Source organism: Taudactylus pleione, unplaced genomic scaffold (genome assembly GCF_031769625.1).
Source record: "Taudactylus pleione unplaced genomic scaffold, aTauple2 ptg000399l, whole genome shotgun sequence".
Lineage (NCBI taxonomy): Eukaryota > Metazoa > Chordata > Amphibia > Anura > Myobatrachidae > Taudactylus > Taudactylus pleione.
The window spans coordinates 3,990,691-4,008,301 of NW_028284801.1; the positions used below are offsets into that span (position 1 = coordinate 3,990,691).

General features: G+C 41.0%; 1 protein-coding gene across 1 annotated transcript in view; it reads left to right on the forward strand.

Annotated features, from left to right (window-relative positions):
- The window catches only part of CREB3L3 (cAMP responsive element binding protein 3 like 3), a 68,738-nt gene that overhangs the window by 17,792 nt on the left and 33,335 nt on the right, over positions 1 to 17,611 (forward strand). Inside the window, exons 2-6 of the mRNA XM_088446457.1 lie at positions 12,717 to 12,848; positions 12,924 to 13,158; positions 14,167 to 14,282; positions 14,426 to 14,557; positions 15,792 to 15,898. Of these exons, the coding sequence (XP_088302583.1) occupies positions 12,717 to 12,848; positions 12,924 to 13,158; positions 14,167 to 14,282; positions 14,426 to 14,557; positions 15,792 to 15,898 (722 nt within the window). The remainder of the gene's footprint in view (positions 1 to 12,716; positions 12,849 to 12,923; positions 13,159 to 14,166; positions 14,283 to 14,425; positions 14,558 to 15,791; positions 15,899 to 17,611) is intronic.

The window sequence follows — 17,611 nt, forward strand, 5'->3', positions numbered from 1 at the left end:
GCGTATGTGCAGTCCCGCGGACTGCACATATGCGGCTCTCATTGCCGGTGGAGGGATCCATGAGATCCCTATGCTGGCTAAATATGCAGTAAGTTGCATTAGACTACAGCAGCTAATGCTATCTTTAGATACCGTTAGATGCTGGGGCCAATATCGGGAATGCTTCTCATTCCCCATATTGATACATTTGGCAGCATCGCATCCCCCATAGAAACCTATGGGGCAGGTGGCTGCCAGCGGCAATGGAGGGATCCTCCTTCATACATCTGGGGGATACTTAGTATTTGAGGTAAACCCCCGAAAAAAACGTGTGTTTTCGGGAAATTTACCTCAAATTCACTTTGATAAATGGGCCCCTATATCATCTATAGACTGTAGCTAGATGACAATACTATTAGTGTACACATATTCTTTGAATACAAAATCTTGTTCCCACCACCCCAAGTAAAGGTTCACATATGTGGGGGCACAGGTGGTCCCCATCACAGTATCCCTTACTTGGAGGTAGAAGTTCTCATTTCAAATTCTTTTTAGTTAGGAGTAGGAAGCTATTGAAGTAGATTTTTCTGTCCATATTGATTAAATATTTCACTGGTTCAATATAGAGCTCATAAGTAATACTGGTATACAGACTCTCCATGTTACAAGTGGCTACCCAAGTGTTTGGGCCTACACTCTCATCATGGAGTTTGTTCAATACATCCAGTGTATCTCTCTAAGATGGTAATATGGTGACATAGTCACGTTGGAGCCTATCCAAAAAAACTAGCATTCTCCGTCAGACTCCCTATACCGGAGAGATCCCTGGTGAATCTCTCTTGTTTTTTGTGGACTATTGGGCAGAGGTAAAATGTCAGATTTTTAGGAGTAGTAACCTTTAAGAAATCAAAGTTGGATTTGGTAATGGTCCCTTCTGACAAAGCATTTTGTATTATGCTGTTGTAACTATTTAAGAAGTTGCTAGCAGGATTGAATATGACTTTTATATCACAACTCAAATTGTCACCAGGTTTTCTCATATTCATTTTATCAAACAGTATGTCCAAGTCCTTAGAGATTAGGATTACATAGTTTTTGACTTGACGACAATTTGAAAAGTTAGGACAGAAAACTGATTTCTTTTTTAGTATTGGTTTACTTCCCGGGATAGTTGTGGAGTTGGTGATTGGATCAATTATTCCTAGTTTCTCTAGGATGGATAGTATTTTTTTTCTCTTCAATGATCTCTAGGCCAAGTGTTTGTAAAGTATTAGGATTCTGTGGTGTGATTGAGGTGGCTGCAATATGGTTTTATGTTAGTATAAGACTTATGGGTGCTTCTTTGGAGAAAATGTTTTTTAATTAGAGTTTGCTAGCGAACAGTTGAATATCCTTTACATTTTCAAAACAGTTCAGATTTTGTACTGGCGCAAAGGAAACGCCTTTATTAAGAACTTTGATATGTGATTCAGTATGTGTCCTTTTGGTCAAATTAATTACTCTCAGTGAGCAATCACTTATATCTTGTTGTTCTCTTTCTTCTTACACCTTTGAGTCCTCCTGTGCCCTCTGCCCATAAAATCTCCCATCACCCTGGGGTTCTACTAATTGATTCCCCTACATTTGGTTTGAAATAATCCCTCTATATACAGTATTCAAAGTGAAATAATGTTTGTCCCTTTGGGAGTTTTTTTTTTCTATTCAATGATCGATTTCTCAATTTAATCTACTTCACCTTTGTATTTATCAAAGGTTACTTGGAAATTTTCCAGTATTTCAAAACTTTTAATACAGTATGTCACTCAGACATTTCATTTCCTGGATGAGTTTGGACATGTTGTGCTGCAGATATACAGTATTGTGCAAATGTTTTAGGTAGGTGTGGGAATAAATGCTGTAAAGTAAGAATGTTTTTTTTAAAAACTGTTAGTAGTTTATTTTTATCAACTAACAAAATGCAAAGTGAATGAACATAAATCTAAATCAAATGAATATTTGGTGTGAGCACCCTTTGCTTTCAAAACAGCATACATTTTTCAAGTCTTCTAGGTACACTTGCACACAGTTTTTGAAGAAACTCGGCAGGGAGGTTGTTCCAAACATCTTGGAGTACTAACCACAGATCTTCTGTGGATGTAGGCTTGCTTAATTCCTTCTGTCTCCATGTAATCCCAGACAGACTCGATGCTGTTGAGATCAGGGCTCTGTGGGGGCCATATCACTTCCAGGATTCCGTATTCTTTTTTACGCTGTAGATAGTTCTTAATGACATTGGCTGTATGTTTGGGTCATTGTCCTGCTGCAGAATAAGTTTGGAGCCAATCAGACACCTCCCTGATGGTATTGCATGATGGATAAGTACCTGCATGTATTTCAGAGTATTGAGGACACCATTAATCCTGACCAAATCCCCAACACCATTTGCTGAAATGCAGCCCAAAACTTGCAAGGAACCTCCACCATGCTTCAGTGTTGCCTACAGACACTCATTATTGTACCACTCTCCAGCCCTTTGGAGAACAAACTGCCTTCTGGTACAGCCAAAAATTCAAAATTTGACTCATCAGATCAGAACACCTGCTTCCATTTTTAGGCACCCCAATTCCTATGTTATTGTGCATAGTTGAGTCACTTGGCCTTGTCTGCATAAATGTTTAATAACTGTCTGCAGGCAACAGTGAAGCATAGTGGAGGTTCCTTGCAAGTTTGGGGCTGCATTTCAGCAAATGGCATTGGGGATTTGGTCAGGATTAAGATGTCCTCAATGCTGAAAAATATAGGCAGGTACTTATCCATCATGCAATACCATCGGGTTGCAGTTTATAGACCGGCGGACTAAATGCCGCCGGTCTATATCCCGACAGGAGAAGCCTGACGGGGGACTTAAGATAGGCATCGAAACCGATGCCTATGTTAATCCCGACACTGGAATGCTGAAGAATGACACAGCCTGAATGAGGTACGTCCGAGGCCTCCTTAGTGTTAGCCACGGGGAGGGGGGTGTGAGGTTTAGAGAGTGCAGCGGAGTTAGGGCTAGGTTTTGGGGGTTAGGATTAGGTTCCCCTGGGGGTAGGTTAGGGGTAGCCACTCCCCCGGGAGTGTTAGGTTTAAGGTGCAGGAAGGAGGGGCTAGGTTTAGGCACCCTCAGGGGGGACATAGGGTTAGGTGCCACCCCAGGAGTTTTAGGGTTAGGCACTGCTAAGGGAGGGTTAGGGGGGGAGTGAGGAGGGTTAGGGTTCTTACCAGCTGCATTGAGATCTCCTCCTGTCGGGCTTCTTCTGTCGGAATTTGAACCGGCGGCTAATCATACTGATTCCATACCATCAGGGAGGCATCTGGCTGGCTCCAAATTTATTCTGCAGCAGGACAACGACCCCAAACATACAGCCAATGTCATTAAGAACTATCTTCAGTGTAAAAAAGAACAATGAGTCCTGGAAGTGATGATATGGCCCCCACAGAACTCTGATCTCAACATCATCGAGTCTGCCTGGGATTACATGAAGAGACAGAGGGGCCTATTCATCATACCTAAAAATTCTCTGGAGGTAATTAGGTAGGAACTTGCATGGAGTTCTACCTAATTACCGGAGGAATTCATCATTCCTCCTCCCCATAACTATCTATTTTGAAAAGCTGTCATTTTTGCAATGACAGCTTTTCGGGAAATAGATAGTTTTGCCTGTCTACACTAACTTACCGCTGCTGGAATCCGTGCTGTGCATGCGCTGTTAAATCTGTAAAACCAGCGCATGCAGAGCACTGCCTACAGATGTGATAATTTTGTGTCCCCCTCACCCCCCCTCCACATACCCCCCCCCCCCCCATCCCTGCACTTACCTGCTTGCTGCAGCGCCTCCAGCTCTGTCCTGCTGTACGGACACGTGGTCTCCCAGCAACTCACAGTACAGTTTAAGAAAAAGAAAAAAAAAATTTGTTTTTTTTCTAAACTTTATTGTGTTCTGCCGGGAGAACACGTCTCAGAACAGCCACTGGAGCCAGAGGACGGACCAGAGTGCCGGAGGGAGACGCCGGGGGACCTGCACAGCTGGAAGCAGGTACAGTCAGGTCCATAAATATTGGGACATTGACAGAATTTTCATATTGAAACTGTTGTAATTCCTACACCGTTCACCGTTGGATGTAATTACCCTCAAATTAAATCTGAAAGTCTGCAGTTAAAGCACATCTTGTTTGTTTCATTTCAAAACCATTGTGGTGGTGAATAGAGGCCAAAATCGGAAAATTCTGTCAATGTCCCAATATTTATGGACCTGACTGTATGTGTTACCTGCTATTCGCCACCTCACAGTGGCGAATAGTAACTCCATCAATTCCGAAAATACATAATTTTCGGAATTTGATGAATACCATAATTTCCACATCCCCATACTAATGTATGGAGAGTGTGGACATTAACGCAGGGGGACTTAGCAAGGATGTATCAGTGATTTCTCGTGTGTTAAGTCTCTTCATGAATACTAAAATAACATTAATTAAGGAAAATGTCCTTAAAAACGTAATTTTATTGTTGATGAATAGCCCCCAAAAGATTTGAGCAAGCCTACATACACAGAATATCTGTGGTTAGTTCTTCAAGATGTTTGGAATAACCTCCCTGCCGAGTTCCTTCAAAAACTGTGTGCAAGTGTACCTAGAGGAATTGAAGAATTAATGCTGTTTTGAAGGCAAAGCGCGGTCAGACCAAATATTGATTTGATTTAAATTTCTCTTCTGTTCATTCACTTTGCATTTTGTTAATTGATAAAAATAAACTGTTAAGACTTACATTTTTGAAAGCATTATTACTTTGTAGCAATTTTTCTGCACCTGCCTAAAATCTTTGCACAGTATTGTATATCAAAGTGGTTCTATTCCACCATGTTTTGGTTTCTTTTATTAATAGTTATTTACATTTTATAGAGATCATCAACCAGTCTGTAGATGCTACATCTGTGCTATCGTGTTGTCATCAAAATTGTCTCTGTGTGGTGCTTCCACTTCTCCTGTCTGTCATTTAATTATGACAGAGAGCCTGATTCAGAGATGGATGCAATGTTGATGTTTACGCAGCTGTGATTATCAGTGATCTGCGTATGCGTCTAAGTCTCACTGCGCATGTGTCAAGTTTAATTTTCATTGTCGCTCACAGTGAGGATTTATTCCAAAGGTGATTGACAGTCAGGGACCATTTGTGGGCAGCAATGGGGAGGTGGCGACACAAACGCAGGGGTGTTGCTACAGTTCCGGGGCATGTTTTTAACGGTGACTGCGCAGTGAAAATGGCTCCGGCGTCTCAGTTCCAGCGGCCATTCTGCATGACCATAGGGCTACTCAGAAGTCCAATAATCGAATGATCTGTAACCAAGCTGCATCGCTGCATGTAGATGCTTGGCTTTGCGAATCCCAGGGGCTGCAACATTTGCATATTTAAATATCTGTTAATATTTGCGTTTATGCTTTTAGTGGTCTTATGGAATATTTATACTAGTTGGGAATTCCTCATATGGTAAATGTATTCTATCATCTAATTATACTTTTTCTTTATTATACACTTAATAGTACTGTAAAATTAACTGTGATAGATTAGTTACTGTAAAAGGGAATGGGTTTGTACTACCGGCGGCTGTTCAAATACCGACAGCGGCTGGCCAAAGGGAGGAATTCAATCGCGACAGCGAAGGCAAGTACAGCTAACCCTCCCCTCTCCCCCCTAAACCTTCTTTAGGGTTGCCTAACCCTAACCTCCCCCTGTTAGTGCCTAAACCTAACCCCCTCTCCCCGCACCCTAAACCTAATCCTCCCGGGGGAGCCTAACCCTAACCCCCCCTTCCCCTAGCCTAACCCTCCCCAAGGGGTGCCTAACCCTAAGTCCTCCTGGGGTGCCCTAAACCTAACCCTCCCCCCAGTGACTAAGATGATGGGTGCCCGTACTTACCTCATTTGGGCCTGCGTCGTTCTGCATTCCGGCGTCAGGATTATGACAGGTGTCGGTATCTTGACGCCTGTCATAAATTCCTAGCCTGCATTCCGGCGTCGGGATTGTGACCGGAACTATATTCCATTAAGTACCATCATGTAACAGCTTTTAGACTTTAAACTAATTTTGAATCACAGTGATCATATGTAACACTGTTAAGGCCCCCATACACTGTGCAATTCAAAGTTGGCAAGATGAGTTATACGATTGCCCTTGAAATTCTTCCCTTGAAATTTTTCAGAAGATGTGGTCAAATGGTGTACGATTGATCATTACCATCATATGATAAGATGCATAGAAGTATGTCACATCATACATGATCGGTTGAGATCTCTCTGCAAAACCATCTTATCTGCAATCCAACTAGAGAACGGCAGGGACGTGCATCAGGGTCGCAGAACACACAAAATACACCTATTTTAACATGATTGGTCTGTCCAACCCATCAAAACTGTCCATATCGTGTAAAAAATCATCCCGTGTATGGGCACCTTTACTGTATCCTATCAGGACCGAATGCCATCAGGGTTCCCTCTGAGACATTAGACTGTACTGTGATAAAAGCACGGTAAAAGTTGTAAATGGGAGCTATGTGTGCCCTAGATTCCTGACTTCTGTCTGGTGGACAGAAGCTATTTGGCAACATTGATTGTTAGAGCACCTGTGAGATGCTGCTATAAGGTGCGTCAGTTGCTAATCTCTGTCTCTCACTACCTGGGGAGCAGGCAGCAGGCCTGTTGAGAAACACTATGATTACTTCCTGTAAGTACTGTGCTAATACTGTTGTTTTGTGAGAAGGACGTTAGGTTCTACCACGCTGAGAAAGGGAAACATTTGTTTAGTTAGAGCCAGACAAACTAGGCTCTTTTATGTTTTATTTATCTTTATACTGCAAAATAAAGCTGTTGATACGTGTACCAAGACCCTGGTCTGGTATGATTCTAATTGGCTGCTGTGTGAAAGTGCACCTGTCTACACCAGGAGACGGCATCCTTATCCTATACTTGCCACTGTACATACAGTAACATTCATCAACCCATGTTCCTATCACCTAAACTACAAAACGTTGTATGTCTTTAAATTACACTTAATATCACAAATCTATGATATGTGTATGTATATAAGATAGATAGGTACCTCTTGAATGCTCTAACTCTGGGATTTCCCTAATATATGTCAAAATAAATAAATAAAGAAGCAACAACCACATAGTGATGATTATTATTATTTTGTTAATTGGCATGCGGCCTATGCTATATAATTAAACGTTAAGTTTAATAAGTGCATCACCTAAAACAACAACTTCTTTCTGTCTTTTATATGTCAGATACATTAGTTGCTCTGTTGAAGAATCTTCCACTGCAGAATCCTAAGTCACAGTGATCTCAGGAGGTGCAGGTGTTGCAAGCACTATTTGTGTGTATCCTAGGACTATGGGCCTGATTCAGAATCATATGCACAGTTGCTGCGACTTTGTGCGCAGCGGCTGTGCATAAATATATTAATGCTGCAGGAGGTATCTAGTGTAAAAAGATGTCTATTGCCAGGAGTGCAAATCCAAGGACTGCGTCCAAAGACACAGCATCGGATCACTCTGCATGAACATCGGTCATCTAAGTAATGCTCAGGTTACTCAGGATGGCCTCTGTTTTCACACCATTGGGGATAGTGAAGCTGCGTTGGAAGGTGCAAATACTAGTCTTGGCACACGTTCTCTAAAACGGGGAAGTGTCAGACCCATTTTCGAGAATGCTGTCCATCTTTACCCAGTCCCTGTCCCAAAAAAGGTGCACTGCGTGCAATCCCGCAAAACGATATATGCACATGCGCAGACTTCACACCATCAGATATGTACGTAAACCGTTGGGTTTGCGTACATCTCTGAATAAGGCACTATTATTGAGGAGTGTAAAATATATATGCTGTGTGTTCTCTTGGCACCTGTCACTGAGGGCCTGATTGAGAGATGGACAGAATTGCAGAGCCACACACAAGCAGCAACATGCCCTTATTTCAGGTAACACAGGCCATCCCCGACCCACACCTTCCCCAAATTCTCCTGCCTGTCAATTAGGCAGAAGCTTGGGGGAACTCCATGCAATATTGCATGACCCGTTCTGCGCATGTGCAGAGTAGAAAATATCGGAGATGTGCACTAACCATCGGGTTAGCATTCATTAAAGAATTAGGCCCTGAGAGTGCTAGCTTTTCAGGAGCTAATAAGCATCATCTTGCTTCAAGAAATGCTTGCATATGCTTGTATCCTGTGACTGCAGATAAGCAACAAATGCTTATCCGTTCTCTGGCTGCCCTGCAATTGAGACCAGTGTCTCCAAGCTCCAGCCCTTTGCCTTCTACCAAGCACAGCACTGATGCATAGGAAGTAGCCTGTGGGGAATTAACCAACACAAACCAGGAGCTGTTGCAGCAGTGTGACTACACACACCCATGAGTAAGCAGTTCCAGGTGCTGGTGATAGGAGCATAGGTGAAAGGTTTACAGATGAAGAAACCTGGTGTAACAAGCAGTTCAAGGTGGTGGTGTAGGAGCCTGGTGGTGCTAGCCAAGTACCTGCCCATGATGCAGTGGGAGGTGTCAGTAACAAGTGATTATTGTGAGTGAAAGGAATCCCTATACCATATGAGTGTCAAAGCACTCAGGTTGTTCAAGGAAGAGTAACCTCCTATGCAAATCTACTGCCTGACCAAATAAGTTTATCCATGTACAGAGTTGTAGTTAAATTATTATTTATTTTGACTCACCCTATTTTATCCTTTTAATAAATAAAAAAATACCTACAGGGTTATATCTTATGTACATTGTGTAATACTTGCTTACTTTCTCAGAACGCCCGAGAGACTTCCAGATGCATGGCAGGCCAACAGCCGCCACCCATTTCTGAATTGTGTCATCATAGCCTCGACCCCCACATCACAAAGCCCAGGACCATGGCTTTGTATAATGGGGGTAGGGGACACCATTACTAAATCATGGCACCATACCCCACCATGCCCACCTGCCTGCCTGTACCATGCTCCTCGAGTCCTGCCACCTGGCCTCCTCCTGGGGGGGGGGGAGACAGCCACAGCCAGGATATCTGCATATGCGTTGTGTAGTGAAGTGTTTTCTTATTGTGTGACGGAGGGAACAAGTTTAACCTACCTACAGGCCACAGTGGTATAACCTATTTTATATATATATATATATATATATATATATATATATATTGTGATAGGATCACTGGTAAAGTGGTCTGTGGCAGGTACATTTGTCCCAGATTCCTGTCTTATGTGTTCTAAACCCCCAGGAGAAAGTCTGCAGTGTAGCAGGCTTGAGTCTCGGCTTTTTGAAAAGCCGGTTTGGGACCTGGGGGTTGTGGGTGAGAGGAGAGGGAGGGCTCCACCCATGGCCACTCCAGGTTTTGGTTCTCGCAGCCTGGTAACAGGCTTGTTAGGGTTTCCACCTGAGAGTGGCCAATATAAGCCTAGTGTGTTGAGGGCTGATTGTCTCACCTGGGAGAGCAGGCAGGGAGTTTGCTCAGAGACACTTGAAAACCTAACTGTGAGTGTTGTGCTGTGCCTTTGTTGCTGGTGAGGGCATTAGGCCCTGCCAGGTTCTGGTAGTGAGGGAACCACCTGTGAAGTTAGTGCCCCGACAGGGCTAGGATTTATGTTTATGTTTTCTTTATGTTATTTCTGTTTTGCACAATAAAGACTGGTGCCGACCAGCTTGTACTCGAATCCAGTCTGGTGTACTGTTTCCCGGCTGCTGTGTGTGTGTAAGGAAGGAGTCCTCTACCCAGGAGAGGGACCCCTAATCTGACTGTGTCACAATATATATATATATATATAAAACATCAAAGTAGTGCATGATAATACCATAATACATGTGATTTATCAAATCTTGGAGAGAGGTAAAGAGGGGAAAGCAAGCTGTGCTAGAAAAATCACAGTTAAAAGCTGATTGGTTGCTGTGAGCAACTTCTTCACTTTATCTCTCTCTGATATTTGATACATCTCCCCCAATGTATCTTCTGTATAACATTACAGTACATTCCTACACCATGCTTGTCTACACTCATGCAATGTAGAGGAGACACCCACATTTTGGAAAGTTCTCCCAGACTCTAGGCAGAGTAGACCAGCCTCCCAGATTCCCAGTAAAGTGGGTGGTACTAGGGCTTGAAGATGCTATTTATGGTTAATTTAATTATTGTGGCTACACCCCTGTGACACAAATAATGCAGCAGATGTGGGGCCACAATCACATGATTGATGGTATCACAACCACCTGAAGCTCCCAATTGGACCACCTCTTTGGGCATTAAAATGTTGCCAACAGAGCCGTAACTAGGGTGGTGCAGCTTGTGCCATAGCACAGGGCACCGCAAGGCAGGGGGCGCTACTCGGGCCTGTAAATTTTGCTGTTTATAATCATTCTCACTTAGATTCTTTTCTTTTATCCACGACGTATCTTGGCCACCTCTATCTTCTCCCTGGCCAACTCCCCCTCCATTTGGCCACCTCCCCAAGCAGGGGATTGAAATTTTAATCGATGTTGTATTCCTGGAGCAAAATCACACATTTACTAACAGTACATTTTTTTATTTATTTTTTAAGTATTAGTACATGTATGATATAGCTCCAGAAATACAACATCGATGTTGATTGATTTTAATCGACCTTTAGTAAATATACCCCTAAGGATAGAAAGAAAAGCAATAAAGTGACATTTTATTCTTCACACATTTCTTTATTTTGCACATCATTCACTACTAAATGTGTTTTTCTCACAATATTTCACTTTTGTCGCTATTACTGAGAGATGACTGATAACTATGTTTCCATGTACAGAAGAAACACAAAGATACATAACAGTGGGGCAGTGGAGAGAGAAGGGGAAGGAGATGAAGAGGGAAAAGGAAGACATGACTAAAGGCCAATCAAGTCTCTTTTTATTAGGAGGAACATTCAAATTCCTTCATGTCCCCGTATCAAAGTTTACCTGCAGATTACTCTATAGAATCAAACCTATTGTCTTTTTTATTGTGTGAAAGGAATGGTATATGGCCTGATGTCAGATTGGTATTTGCTGGAGAGGTATCTGTTGAAGTTAGGAGAGCGCTAATGTGCAGTCTGTATATTGGTTCCTTTAAGAGGCTTCAATTCCTGACAAAATTGCAGCCTTCTGTACTTCTGTACATGAGCAGCTTACAGTACACCTTGTAACTGTGTTAGAGCGCCACAGTGGAACACAGACATGCGTTTATCTATGTCATTACATTGAATTACTATTTTTGCAGATCGTTCATATAATTATTAAATCTAATGCTCAATCTGTGCCACTGCTTGCTTCATATCAACTATTATAACTTAATAATGCTATTTATTACTATATATTGTACCATCTTGTGGGGTGTTGGATGTAGTAATCTTCACATCACTATTCTAAGGTCTTATTCCTAAATTTTTCTATTGTGATATTCATACCTCTGTAGTTATTATAATTACAGATATTTTAAGCATTTGCTATTGTTATACTATGAATAAAGGACTTCTCATTCTAATCTCATCCTGCCACTGCTGGTAACCACTGTTAAATAGGAATTAGTATACTTTATTATATATTTTGTGTCAGGACGGGAATCTTTATCTCCTGTCTCCCCCTCTCCCTGCAAGTGGCTAATATAGAAAGTTATACTTCATGTATTATTAAATACCTATTAAGGAATCAATAGTACAAGTAAATTTACTTTTTATTTGTTAATTAGGGCTATATTAATTCATTACTGATAAAAGCACCAAATGTATTGCCCAGAAGTGGCATAATGAATGTCAGCATTCAGGTGTTTCATTCATTAAAAATATATATATAAATATATACTTCAGGCACTAATAACAAATGTGTGAAAGAGAAACTGAATCTCCACTTATTAGAAACAATGTAAGTGATTAAGTATTAAAAATACTTAGATGTGAAACCATGAATAATATGATGAGTGAAACCTATTATTGTCTAAAAAGAATATATTACTTGTGTGATACAATTAAAAATTGAGACTCATATGGGTAAATCCCTGTATGGATTTTGTATACATATTTTTTTGTGATTGTTATATTAAATGTTTTTTATTTCCTTCACTAATTACATAATATAATAATTCTAATTAACAAAAATGTTTTAATACTCCTAAATTGAGAATAATACCAGTGTGTAGAGAGGGAATGGGTGTACACCAAAAGCTAGAAGCCCTCACTCTGGGGGAGGTCCCATCCTAAAATTCATTCCTTTTCCTTTAAGTTAAAACTATTCTTTCGGTAAATTTTGAAGAGAGATACATAAAAGTCATCAAGTCTCCCCAACAGTTCAGGTTTTAGAGATATACAGGTGGTTAAATCAAATTGACTGAGGTACTAATTACAGTAAGTCACCTTACTGTAAGCTCAACCATGGATATCTCTAAAATCTGAACTGTTTGGGAACCTCTGTAATAGTGTATTAATGTACAATTAGTTTAGGGATTTACATGTTAAGACTTTTTTTTATAGCAAATAGTAACAAAATGAAAAGATAAATTGTCTGCAAGTTTATAATGAATAATGAATCAAATAAATATCTCTTGGATGGGTAAAGTTGTTTTCCGTGTAAACATAGTAGACTTTTGCAGGGAAGCAAACTGTGAAGAGAGACAGAAGTAACATTCTTTCTTTCTATAGAAATGTCAGTGTTCTCTCATATTACTATGTCATATACACAGGACACCAATGAATATGATGAAAATAGCATGCAGAGTGTGGAGCTTCTAGATCTGCTGTTTGATTTCCAGGATGGTATCCTTCGGCATGAATATTCAGCTGGAGAGCCCTTTTGGACTAGCTCTGAGCCTAGCGTACGTATTTAAGGAATTGGGTCATTATAACATGCCACTGCTTTTTGTTTCTCTAATTAAAACCTCTTGATACAGATCCCTTCTCAGGATGATGAAGCATTTTTGTCTTTGCTTATGGTGCCTGACGACTCCCCATCAGACTCAAATCTCTGGTCACCGGCAGCTAGTGACAGTGGAGTATCCGAAGATGCACACTCAGATCAACAAGATAGTCCATTCCAGTACCAGTATACAGAGTCTTGCCATGTGATGCCCAATCGGCGGGATCTTCGAGAACCAGATGTATCTATAGATCTGAGTGAGCATGCAGGTAGGTGTCACTTTTTTCCCATAAAAATGTAGGGGCAGATTTAGTTAACACTGCAACATTATAGCCTTAAGCTTAAATGCCTGGAGCTATTAAATTATAAGCCCATGTGGAAAGCCCGTGGCTAATACTCGTTAACCCATAGATTCTGGGTAAAGTGCCTGGAGCTATGGGCTGTGGTAAGGACAGAAAGCAATAACTTCCCACGGATTTCTATTTGCACCTCAGGAAGGTGCGAAGAGAAATTAAGTTCAGTGTGTGCTAGATCGTTCTCAGTGCCCCCTAAGATAGCCGTTTGGGAAAGGGGCAGGGAGGGCTAACATCCCAAAAAAATGGGGACCTGTCAGCCCCATTTTCTGTGGCTGCTGAGGTCAGTGTCTGCATCTTCTGACGCAGCTTCACTGGCCCTGGCCGTGTGAAAGCACTGGCCATCCTACATAACCTTAGAGTTACACAGATGGCAGATGGTCACACAGTGATCCGATGCTGCAACCTCGGACGCAGCATCAGATCACAAACGCCAGCAGGAGGAGTCTATTCGGCATTAACATATTTTAGCATTGCTGCTGCATCTTTGGATGCAGCAGCGAGACTAAAAGAATACAACTCTGAATCAGGCCCATTGCTCATTTCAGCAATGCACAATCTGATCAATATTAATGTCAAATACTGGCTTTTCTTTAAGACAACAGTGGGTCTAAAACAAGCACTATTTGTGAGAAAAAAGGAAACAATTAATTAAGGGATAGTACAAAATAAATTATTAGCAGAACCTTGAGCTGACGTTTTTACTTTCCTATCACAATTGTATAAGTTGTTGCGAAACAAAAAAAAAACAAGAGCCTGTGCCTCAAGATACAAAAACATGACTAAATCGAACAGAATAATTAAAGTAAGCGTTCAGCATTACTACTAATTTACTACAAACCAATCAATGAAAGTAATGCGAAGGTGGACAGCGCCTATTAAGCTTTCTGTGTATATTGATGCTGATTTTGTCTCCTTTTTTAGACATGTGGATGGGACAGCTTTGCCATGAGGCTAATCCTAAAATACCATCTCAGACAACAGATATGTCTTATCCTCTGACTGTAAAAGATCTATTACTATCAAATAGTTTTGACATGGTAAGCTATGCACTAATGTTAATATTCAGATTGATTTCTTAAAAGAACTCTTCAATCCTCTTCTTCACCTTTATGCAAAATGTAGGAATTTCCACTCAATACTTTTAATATTCCTACTTGTCATGATTCTACTCTCTGAATAGCAGCAGACCTACACCCTTCCACTGACTGGTCGCAATGTTGGAAACTGTGGAGAGTTAGTACTAACTGAAGATGAAAAGAAACTTCTCTCAAAGGAAGGAGTAATACTGCCTACTCAGCTACCGCTCACCAAGGTAATATTATTATGGTCAGCAATACTTATCTCTAAGTGCTCATTAATATTATGTTGCTCTGCCCACATGTTCAGTGCACACAGCACTCACTGATATTAGAATTGTTAGGGGGATATGTATCGAAGCTTGGAGACAGATTATGTGGAGAGAGATAATAGTGCCAACCACTGGAAAATGACAGTTAGAAACTGATTGGTTGGTACTTTATCTCTCTATAAAGTTTGATACATCCCCCTTTAATCCATATAAAGGTGTTTCTCCCATCACTGAACATTATGATTTTTCTGCAGAGTAGGGATTTCTGGGGCAGATGTATGAAGCTCTGGAAAGTGATAAAGTGCAGAGTGATAAGTGACCAACCAGTCAGCTCCCAATTGTCATGTTACAGGCTGTGTTTGAAAAATGACAGTTGGGAGCTGACTGGTTGGTCCTTTATCACTCTTCACTTTAGCACTTCCCAGAGCTTCATACATCTGCCCCAATGTCTGATATCAAACTGACGACCAGACAATATTTTGTATGGGTGTACACTGTTTGAAATAGGAGGACTCCTCATTTGAACAAGTGTGCCTCCATTTCTCTAGGTGCCAACATGGGGGAGGTTGAAGACTTACAATCCCCCATCCCCATCCCTGCATTACATTTTATTTTGTTACATTTATTTACAAAATGAAGGCATGAGGACATCACTTAAGCATGCCCTGAAATCAGTTCCAGTGGGCAGAAGGTAAGCTGTTTTTTTACAGTGGCACCCTTCACCGCTGACGACAAGTGGTATCATCGTCTGCAGATTTAATGTATATGTGGAGGATAAGTCCCACACCTCATGCAAAGTGAAAGCGCTAAAAATATATAACATCATCAATAAAATTATTGTGTCATCAATAAAATTATTGTATCACAATAGGATTTGCAATAGAAGAAATAGGAGCCATAGGACACAATTAGTACATTTGACTTCCTTCATGGTTAACGCTTTTATTTTACCATTCTCCATGGATAAATGTTTTTTTGGAAACACAGCTAAACATTTATAAATTTTGAATTTGAATTCAGTTTTAGGCCCTCAGTCACTGATTCAGATTAATAATAATGTTTTATATATTATATATTAATATGGCTCTTATATTTGTGATGCTTTGTAACAACTTTCATATTTTCAAACCGTATTATTCTTATGATGTCAATTTATTTATGAAGTATCTCTCCAAACAAGTTCCACTACTTATTTCAGTATGAGGAGCGTGTCCTTAAAAAAATCCGTCGCAAAATCCGCAATAAACAGTCAGCACAAGAAAGTCGAAAAAAGAAGAAAGAATACATGGATGGACTGGAAACAAGGTATATATGAATATATATTATATATGCACCTTGTTTTTTCTTTTTGCTTAAGCGTGCAAATGCATTTTATTCCATGCGGGAAAAACGCAGACTGTTTTTGCATATAACTCAGAAATACTGACCAGTTTTATTTAATGAGTTGAGGTAGGACATGTTCACTTATATTAAAGATTTTACACTGGAGTTATCTTTTTTTTTATTTATTACTTATGAAAAACTGCACAATGAAATTCCTTTTGTTTTTGCATCTCAGAGGTAATTTTTACAATCAATCATTTTAACTCTGTATCTTACAGTAATACAAACTACACTATTACATTTAGTAAACATCACATGATGGGGCTTGTACTGCTCTAAGGTTCACTGACAACATATAAAATGTAACCTGGATGCATCACTTCAAAAGCAAATTGTCTTTGAAAATAATTTTTACTTTTCTAACAGTTCCCACCTACCCAAACCATACATATTCACTGACCCAAAAAGTTTCTGGCGCCGATATAACACTGTTGAAATGAGCACTTGGAAGTAGGGTTAGAAGTTGTAATAAAAATTTTGGTGATTAACCAAATCCTTATAGTGTGAGCTAAGCAGAGATATAGCAATGTCCATCCAATATACTGTACAGTGAATAAAAATATTTATTCACACAATTCAATTGTGATTTGAGAGATAAATCAATTTTAAAGACTATCACAAACCATGGACTTAGCCGCTTATACCTTGTCCGTCGGTGCTTCTATAAGGTGGGCCATCCTGTTCCAGTGCGATGTCAGCATTTCCATAAGATGCATGGTTGCAGACATGATGGATCAGATCAGCCGATTCCTAACATCAAGTCACTGTCTGCTGCGCTCACATGACTGCTCTCTCCTATTCTCTGCAAGAGAGTCTTATTTAAAGCTGCAGCTGTCACTAGCACACGGTTGGAAAAACTTGGAATATAGCTTCCTTTGTGTGCTCACTCTCCAGTGTGCACATTCTGACTGCAGTCTGCTGCCTGAACCAGCGCTCCTGCTACCTGTGACTGTGTAAGCCACTTCTACCCTGATACCTGTGAGTTGGTTCAATCTAATCTGCAGTATTATTGTTCATGCCAGTATCCAGAAACCCTCCAGCCTGTGTTCAGTGCCGCTATCTCCTCTTCCTCTGTCCTCTGGTTCTAGTCCAGTCCCTATCTCCACTGGTTCCAGTGAACTGCAAGTACTATTCTGGTTCCAGTCTGGTTCAAGTCACCTCCTGATCTCTCCAGTGCCAGACCTGTTCAAGGTTTCTTTAGTGTTTTCTGGTGCCAGCCCGTCCAGACACCTTTGGTTCTAGTCCGGTTCATATCCACAACTCTTCTCAGCATGACTGCTCCAAGCCTGCCTCTGGGACTCTCTGCTCATCGAACCATCTGTGTGACCATCGATGGTGGTTGTTGTCCTGATGGTCCTCTCACTGAGTGTTAGGTTCATGCTGAATTTATAGTGGAGTGGCTGACTCTGGGTTCTGGGGACTGAGTACTAGATCTGAGTCCATCTCTGAGGTTGTAGGCTCCAGGCATCCAGCTCCAGTATTTAGGTTGTACCACTTCCAGTGGATTCCAGCTGCCCAGTTCCTAAGTTCTTAAGTACTGGTTCCAGTTCCATGGACCTGAGGGTCAGGGCTAAGGTTGAATTCCTCTCAAGTAGTTCCAGGTGCTGACTGGGGGTTTCCAGTAGTCGGTGACCT